The sequence below is a fragment of the Bufo gargarizans genome, chromosome 7, assembly GCF_014858855.1.
Source record: "Bufo gargarizans isolate SCDJY-AF-19 chromosome 7, ASM1485885v1, whole genome shotgun sequence".
NCBI classification, from domain to species: domain Eukaryota; kingdom Metazoa; phylum Chordata; class Amphibia; order Anura; family Bufonidae; genus Bufo; species Bufo gargarizans.
In genome coordinates this window covers 57,408,677-57,417,892 of record NC_058086.1, presented here as the reverse complement: position 1 = coordinate 57,417,892, position 9,216 = coordinate 57,408,677, and the positions used below count along the sequence as shown (strand labels likewise).

The following is a 9,216-nucleotide window of genomic DNA, read 5'->3' as shown; positions in this document are numbered from 1 at the left end:
CCTCCATCCCTAATTTACTAAGTATTCTATATTAAGAATGCTATTATTTTCCCTTATAACCATGTTATAAGGCAAAATAATAATAATCGGGTCCCCATCCTGATCGTCACCTAGCAACCATGCATGAAAATCGCACCAGATCCTCACTTGCTTGCGATTTTCACGCAGCCCCATTCACTTCTATGGGGCCTGCGTTACGTGAAAAACGCGCAATATAGAGCATGCTGCGATTTCCACGCAACGCACAAGTGATTTTCACGCAACGCACTGCTTATGTGCACAGCCCCATTGGAGTGAATGGGTCCGGATTCAGTGCGGGTGCAATGCGTTCACCTCACGCATTGCTCCCGCACAAAATTTTCGCCCGTGTGAAAGAGGCCTAAGGCTTCATTCACACAGTCAGTGTTTGGTCAGTGATTTCCATCAGTGATTGTGAGCCAAAACCAAGAGTGGATCCTACACAGACATCAGGTAGAAGAGAAAGATCTGCACCTGTTCTGTGTTTTGGACCCGCACTTGGTTTTGGCTCAAAATCACTGATGGAAATCACTGACCAAACACTGACTGTGCGAATAAGGCCTTAGGTCCCTTTCATACGAGCGAGTTTTCCGCGCGGGTGCAATGTGTGACGTGAACGCATAGCACCCGCACTGAATCCTGACCCATTCATTTCCATGGGTCTGTGTACATGAGCGTTGTTTTTCACGCATCAGTTCTGCGTTGCACGAAAATCGCAGCATGTTCTATATTCTGCATTTTTCACGCAGCCCTGGGCCCATTGAAGTGAATGGGGCTGCGTGAAAAACGAATTGCATCCGCAAGCAAGTGCGGGTGCGATGCGTTTTTCACTGATGGTTGCTAAGAGATGTTGTTTGTAAACATTCCGTTTTTTATCACGCGCGTGAAAAACGCATCAAAACGCATTGCACCCGCGCGGAAAAAACTGAACAACTAAACGCAACCGCAGACAAAACTGACTGAACTTGCTTGCAAAATAGTGCGAGTTTCACTGAACGCATCCGGCCCCAATCCGCAACGCCCGTGTGAAACCAGCCTAAGGCCCCTTTCACACGAGCGAGTTTTCCGCGGGGGTGCAATGCGTGACGTGAATGCATAGCACCCGCACTGAATCCTGACCCATTCATTTCAATGGGGCTGTGTACATGAGCGTTGTTTTTCACGCATCAGTTCTGTGTTGTGTGAAAATCGCAGCATGTTCTATATTCTGCGCTTTTCACGCAGCCCTGGCCCCATAGAAGTGAATAAGGCTGTGTGAAAAACGCATTGCATCCGCAAGCAAGTGTGGGTGCGATGCGTTTTTCACTGATGGTTGCTAGGAGATGTTGTTTGTAAACCTTCAGTTTTTTATCACGCGCGTGAAAAACGCATCAAAGCGCATTGCACCCGCGCGGAAAAAACTGAACAACTGAACGCAATCACAGACAAAACTGACTGAACTTGCTTGCAAAATAGTGCGAGTTTCACTGACTGCACCCTGAACGCATCCGGCCCCAATCCGTCACGCTCGTGTGAAAGGGGCCTAAGAGTTTCCTTTGTTTTGTTCCTTTGTGGTTTTTCGAAATTGCGCCATACTCAGGGTGTGGCGTTTTTTTCAAGGGTTTCTCCATACACTTCAGAAATAAAACCATCTGCATATGTTGTGTAACTAAAAAAGAAAAGCTAGTAAATAACTTATGAAAGTCAGGAGTGCATTGAAAAGGATAGAAAGGAAAGTCTGATGCTTCTGCCATGTGAATGAGTCCTTAAAGGGTTATCCCATGCTTAATGTAAAAAATGAAAATCCGGTATCATATAGGACATGAGAGTCTCTAACAAAGCTAGGACCAGCCCTGTACCTCACATGATCCAGGGATCTCCAAATTCATTGCTCCAATTTCTCTGCTAGATTTATTTCAAGTGGGCAGATTGGGGTGGGGGTGGGGACATTCACCTTTTCAGGGGACGTGTCCCTTCTACTGCAGCCGGTGGCAGCGAAAGGATGGGACTGAGCATGTGCATCCATCTCAGTGAACAGGACAGAGAAATTACAAAAATTCCAAACAGCAGGTGGCGCTATACAGATACATTTCATTGAACAGCTCGCTGGCTATGCTAAATTTTTAATTACATCCAATTACAAAATTATTCAGATCCAGGTGCTGGTTTGAAAAAAGGTAGAATAATGTTCGTGGGAGCACAAATCAATCCTGTCCTGATAGATTGCAACAATTGCTGGATGTCGGAAGAAAAAAAAAGTGTTTCCATTCACTGACCGCAATCGGAGAGCTGGCTTAGTTACCCATAGCAACCAATCAGATTCCACCTTTCATTTTCCAAAGGAGGTGTGAAAAATGAAAGGTGAAATCTGATTGGTTGCTATGGGCAACTATGCCAGCTCTGCTTTATACCAGTTTGATAAATCTCCGCCCAAGTATAGCAGTTGCATTGCTTTTAAATACTTTTAATTTCATGAAAAGACGCATTTTATCATTTCAGTAATTTTACTCAGGTAGAGAGAGGGAAGGCATTGCCTCTTGTGCCCACGTAAATGACGTGTACGTGCTTTCCAGCAGCGGCATATACAGTGAAGCGTATCTGTGGTGGCACTACAAGTCTCAGCAGCCAGGCTGATACAAGTATATTGAGGTAAACTGACTCCCACAATCCACTATCACAAGCCAAAGAGTGTGAGCTTCGCGGTACGTGGTATTTTGTCCTCACTGCGTCGCCCTAGTTCCAGCTGTGTCGTCGCACGAGGTGGGCGTGGCTGTCGTCTGGCGCCCCGTCAGTCGCTGGATGCTTCCGGTGTCGGGCTGGAACTGGCTCTCTTGTTGACACTTTATTGTTCCCACTTGGTGAACAGAAAAATGCTGCGGGCCTGACCCCGGGGAGGTTACTTATCAGAGCCAGCAGCGAGCGGGGACAATGTCCTCGGGCCGGCCGTCACAGCAACTTCCCGGACCGGGAGGTGGGACAGGCCCATCCTCGTCTTCTTCATCCTCCTCCGCCCCGTCTAGTTCCTCTTCTTCGACGGGGCCCCTGAGGCCGGTAGCTTCCAGTATGTCCAGGCTCGGAGTGACGGGCAACGGCTCGGCGCTGACTGTAAGGCCCGTGAGTTCGGGACCAAGAAAGAGGCCTCTCCCTACCCCACTCTGCAACGGACTCATCAACTCCTATGAGGACAAAAGCAACGACTTTGTGTGGTGAGAATCTTAGGGTGACACCCCCCCCCCCCCCCGACATGGTACAGTCCTGCAGTCACTTAGTATCACACTATATAGCAGTGTGGCACTACAAGTCCAAGCTTGCCTTGCAGGCTTCAGTAGGTGCTGTGGTTTTTCTATGCACAAGACATAGGATCTGTGAAAATGTGTGACGCCGCTGATCACCGCCTGGTTTGGAGTTGTAGTAACGCCGCTGATCTCTGCAATGATGTCCTCCCTGTCAGGGGTCAGCAACCTCTTGTTGTGAAACTACAACTCCCAGCGTGCCCCGTTCACTTCCGTGGATGTTTCAAGAACACCCAAGCAAGTGTGCATGCTGGGAGTCGTAGTTACGATTCCCTGCTCTGTACGGAAAGGGTACTCCCGGCCATACACACTAGATAAAGTCGCGCGGATCGGACGGTGATCTGTTGTGTATGGCGACAGCCCTCCCCATGTGTCTGCTGATTTCATCATGAGTGGGAGATAAGCGGCGTCAGGTGCATTTCTCTTTCTGTTGACATAAACATGCATGCTCGGTATCTATCTTTATGGTATGTCTTTGAGGGAAGATCAGGCACCAGCTGGAGTATGGCCAGCTATGGATTTTTTCACACTTGCGTTTAACTTTTCCGCTATTGAGTTCCGTCATAGGGTCTCAGTACCGGAGAAAAACGCTTTCATTTTGTCCACATTCATTGTCAATGGGGACAAAAACGAACAGAACGGAAGGCTCCAAAATGCATTCCGTTCCGTTTGGTTGCGTTCCCAAACTGTGCAGAAAACCGCAGCATGCTGTGGTTTTCTGTCCGTCATGGGATGCAGAGCAAAAGGGATCCCGCATGACCCACAATGCAAGTCAATGGCGCCGGATCTGTTTTCTCGGACACAATAGAAAATGGAATCTGCGCCCATTGACTTACAATGGTTTTAGTGCTGGATCTGTCATGGCTATTTTCGGCTACTTTCACACTGGCGTTTTGGCTTTGCGTTTGTGAGATCTGTTCAGGGCTCTCACATGCGGTCCAAAACGGATCAGTTTTGCCCTAATGCACTCTGAGTGGAAAAGGATCCGCTCAGAATGCATCAGTTTGCCTCCGTTAGGCTCTGGAGGCTGCCTGCAGCATTTTGCTGTCCGTCTGACGAAGCGGATCCGTCCTGGCACACAATGTAAGTCAATGGGGACGGATCCGTTTTCTCAGACACAATAGAAAACGGATCCGTCCGCCACTGACTTTCAATGGTGTTCAAGACGTCATGGCTATAGAAGACATAATACAACCGGATCCGTTCATGACGGATGTGTGCGGTTGTATTATTGTAACGGAAGCGTTTTTGCAGATCCATGACGGATCTGCAAAAAAAAAACGCTAGTGTGAAAGTAGCCTTAGACATAATACAACGGAAACCGTTCATAACGGATGCAGCCGGTTTTATTATCAGTAAGGCCTCATGCACACGACCGTTTTTTTTTAAGGTCCGCAAAAACGGGGTCTGTAGGTCTGTGATCCGTGCCTGTTTTTTTGTCCGTGGGTCTTCCTTGTTTTTTGGAGGATCCACGGACATGAAAAATGAAAAAAAAAATCTAAGTCAAGTTTGCCATTGAAATGATAGGAAAAAACGGACACGGATCACGGACACGGATGACAATCTTGTGTGCATCCGTGATTTTTCACGGACCCATTGACTTGAATGGGTCCGTGAACCGTTGGCCGTGAAAAAAATAGGACAGGTCATATTTTTTTCACAGCCAGGAAACACTGATCACGGATGCGGCTGCCAAACGGTGCATTTTCCGATTTTTCCACGGACCCATTGAAAGTCAATGGGTCCGTGAAAAAAAACGGCACAACGGCCACGGATGCACACAACGGTCGTGTGCATGAGGCCTAAGGCCTCATGCACACGACCGTTGTGTGCATCCGTGGCCGTTGTGCCGTTTTCCGTTTTTTTTCGCGGACCCATTGACTTTCAATGGGTCCGTGGAAAAATCGGAAAATGCACCGTTTTGCAGCCGAGGCCGTGATCCGTGTATCCTGTCCGTCAAAAAAATAGGACCTGTCCTATTTTTTTGACGGACAACGGTTCACGGACCCATTCAAGTCAATGGGTCCGTGAAAGAACACGGATGCACACAAGATTGGCATCCGTGTCCGTCATCCGTGGCCGTAGGTTGCTTTCATACAGACGGATCCGAAGATCCGTCTGCATAAAAGCTTTTTCAGAGGTGAGTTTTCACTTCGTGAAAACTCAGATCCGACAGTATATTCTAACACAGAGGCGTTCCCATGGTGATGGGGACGCTTCAGGTTAGAATATACTGAAAAACTGTGTACATGACTGCCCCCTGCTGCCTGGCAGGTGCTGCCAGGCAGCAGGGGGCAGACCCCCCCCCCCCCCCTGTTTTTAACTCATTTGTGGCCAGTGCGGCCGCCCCCCCTCCCTCCCCTGTAGTTAACTAATTGGTGTCCAGTGGGCCCCCCCTCCGTCCGCTATAGATAACTCATTGGTGGCCAGTGGGCCCTCTCCCCTCCCACCCCCTCCTAATTAAAATCGCCTATCATTGGTGGCAGTGGTGAGTACCGATCGGAGTCCCAGTGTAATCGCTGGGGCTCCGATCGGTAACCATGGCAACCGGGACACTACTGCAGTCCCGGTTGCCATGGTAGCTTAGCAATTTGTAGAAGCTTTATACTTACCTGAAGAGCAGCGATGTCTGTGACCGGCCGGGAGCTCCTCCTACTGGTAAGTGACAGGTCTGTGCTATAAGCAATGCGCCGCACAGACCTTTCACTTACCAGTAGGAGGAGCTCCCGGCCGGTCACAGACATCGCAGCTCTTCAGGTAAGTATGAAGCTTCTACAAATTGCTAAGCTACCATGGCAACCGGGACTGCAGTAGCGTCCCGGTTGCCATGGTTACCGATCGGAGCCCCAGCGATTACACTGGGACTCCGATCGGTACTCACCACTGCCACCAATGATAGGGGGGCGATTTTAATTAGGAGGGGGAGGGAGGGGAGAGGGCCCACTGGCCACCAACGAGTTATCTACAGCGGAGGGAGGGGGGGCCCACTGGACACCAATGAGTTATCTATAGCGGACGGAGGGGGGGCCCACTGGCCACCAACAGGTTAGTTAACTACAGGGGAGGGAGGGGGGGGGGCGGCCGCACTGGCCACCAATGAGTTAACTACAGGGGAGGGAGGGGGGGCGGCTGCACTGGCCACCAATGAGTTAAAAACAGGGGGGGGGGGGTCTGCCCCCTGCTGCCTGGCAGCACCTGCCAGGCAGCAGGGGGCAGTCATGTACACAGTTTTTCAGTATATTCTAACCTGAAGCGTCCCCATCACCATGGGAACGCCTCTGTGTTAGAATATACTGTCGGATCTGATTTTCACGATGTAGCTCATATCCAACAGTATATTCTAACATAGAGGCGTTCCCATGGTGATGGGGACGCTTCAAGTTAAAATATACCATCGGATTGGAGAAAACTCCAATCCGATGGTATAAAAGAACTCCAGACTTTACATTGAAAGTCAATGGGGACGGATCCGTTTGAAATGGCACCATATTGTGTCAACTTCAAACGGATCCGTCCCTATTGACTTGCATTGTAATTCAGGACGGATCCGTTTGGCTCCGCACGGCCAGGCGGACGCCAAAACGACTTTTTTTTCATGTCCGTGGATCCTCCAAAAATCAAGGAAGACCCACGGACGAAAAAACGGTCACGGATCACGGACCCACGGACCCCGTTTTTTCGGACCGTGAAAAAAAACTGTCGTGTGCATGAGGCCTTAGGGAAACGTTTTCGCTGATCCCCTGCCGGATCAGGCAAAAACACGAGCGTAAAATTGATGATGTGGCCCTCACGGAGCTGGAGAGAGCATTGAGCAACAGGTCTACAGACTTCGCCGCGCACAGAATCTGCGCAATCAACTTTTATCCATTATGTAAACTAGGCTGGAAGTGCCATGAGGGCGGTCACATGCCCGGCAGGTGCTCCAGGTCTCACTGGCAGGCCCTGCTCAAAGTGTATGACGTTTCATTCATTTTTTTTTTTTGCTAATGTGCAGGGACAGTGACGGGGTACATTTTTGTAATATACTTTACTTAGGGAAAACGTTTATTTTTTCAGGAGCCTGATAGGTTAAAATGAAATATACAATACCCCTTTTTATAAAATATGGACTTCTGCACTATTGTATATGCTCACTGACCAGCGAGCTGCTTTCCCTCTGCACTCCCGGCTGACTAATGAAGCAGCCGCCGGGAGCGATGCCTGACCGAGCGGTAAGCGCTCACTACAGGCGGTGCAGGGGGAAGATGTTATACAGTATACAGGGACATAACTGACTCACTGGATATTATTTTAGCACATTTAGGGGCTGGAGTTTTTTGGGACGCAGATTTTCCTGCAGGTTTTTCAACCGAAGCCAGAAGAGAGTCCCGCGTTCCTTTTTAATCTACTTCTGGGTATGGATAAAAAACCTACATGCAAATCTGCCTCACAACCTCATCAGAAAAAGGGCTCATGCACACAAACTTATTTTCTTTCCACTTCCGTTTAGTTTTTTTCCCATTCACTTCAATGGGTCCGCAAAAACAACGGAAGGTACTCCGTGTGCATTCCGTTTCTGTATTTCCATTCTGCAAAAAAGTAGCGCATGTCCTATTGTCCGCATATCACTGTCTGAGGCCCCGTTCAAGTCCATGGGTCCACAGAAAATACGGAACACATCCGCTTGTCATCCGTATTTTGCGGATCCATACTGTAGAAATGCTATGCCCAGCCCATATTGCTCAGGTGTTTGGTGATTTAATAAGTTACTGTTTCTGATCCGCAAAAAACGGATCGCATACGGATATGTTTTGTGGAATAACGGAACAGAGGAGGACTTAAATCAGAGAAGGAAAAAAAAGCTCAGACGGAACAACGGATCCGTGAAAAACGGGCCGCAAAACAACAACAGTCGTGTGCATGAAGCCAAAGTGTGTGAACCTACGCTTACGGGGACTTCCCGGGGTTTTATTTAAGGGCTCATGCACACAAACGTGTTTTTGGTCCTCATCCGATCTGCATTTTTTGTGAGTCGGATGCGGACCTATTCACTTCAGTGGGGTCGTAAAAGATGCAGACAGCACACCGCGCACCTGTGTGCTATCCGTATGTCCGTTCTGCGGCAAAATCCTGTTATTGTCCGCATTACAGACCATGATAGGGCTGTTCTGTTAGGGGACGGCTCTTCTGTTCTGCAAAATGCGGAATGCACACGGCTGGTATCCGGAAAAACTGGCAATAATCCGCAATACAGTCAAAGGTCGCGTCTGTGCAGGAGCCCTAACTCTGACAACCCTGTTCAATACGGCCGTCTGACATAGGGGTTGTATGACTCCCAGTGCCGTTTTACTTTTGGTTCTAAAAGGTTTTTCAACCCAAAGAAAAAAAGCAACTCGGCTGTTCCCCTGTGGACCATAGATAGGACCTCCCATCTGTCTTCACGTGCACCACTGCAGCCATCCATTGGCTTCAGCAGTAGCATGTCCCCAAGCGCGGGACAATTAGCTAATCTTGTCTAATATTGAGACAACATTAATTTACAGAGGCGTCTAACGATGCCGAGACTTTTGTCTAACTTTATGCCACCTTTTTGTTGGAGCAGTTTTTGGGGCTCATTGTTACATTTTGTGCCACGCTCTTTCCCGATAAGCCACACAAATTTGTCAAGTGAGGCACTACAGAAGTATAACATAGTCAATCCGGCACCTGACACCTCTGGTAGTATTTTGGAGCAAACTGAGCCAGAATCCTGGTGCATTTACCTTAGTAAATACCCCCCATTGTGCCATGTTGCAAATAACTGTGTAGAGAGAATTAGTGAACGCATTGTAATCAGTCTGTTGTATTCGTCAGACCCGCACTTCCTCCTCTTCTCTCCCAGTTGCTTCCCTTATGATTAAAGGGGTCCCCAGGGGATAGGGGATAAGTGTCTGACAGGTCGGGGTCC

General features: G+C 48.8%; 1 protein-coding gene across 2 annotated transcripts in view; it reads left to right on the top strand.

The window, feature by feature from the left end:
- Positions 1 to 2,742: 2,742 nt before the first annotated feature.
- Positions 2,743 to 9,216, top strand: part of COP1 (COP1 E3 ubiquitin ligase) — a 188,822-nt gene continuing 182,348 nt past the window's right edge. The window contains exon 1 of one of the 2 annotated variants that reach the window (XM_044301397.1): positions 2,743 to 3,203. In XM_044301397.1, coding sequence (XP_044157332.1) covers positions 2,926 to 3,203 — 278 coding nt within the window. In that variant the 5' untranslated portion in view covers positions 2,743 to 2,925. The remainder of the gene's footprint in view (positions 3,204 to 9,216) is intronic. The other variant, XM_044301396.1, reaches the window with a different exon arrangement.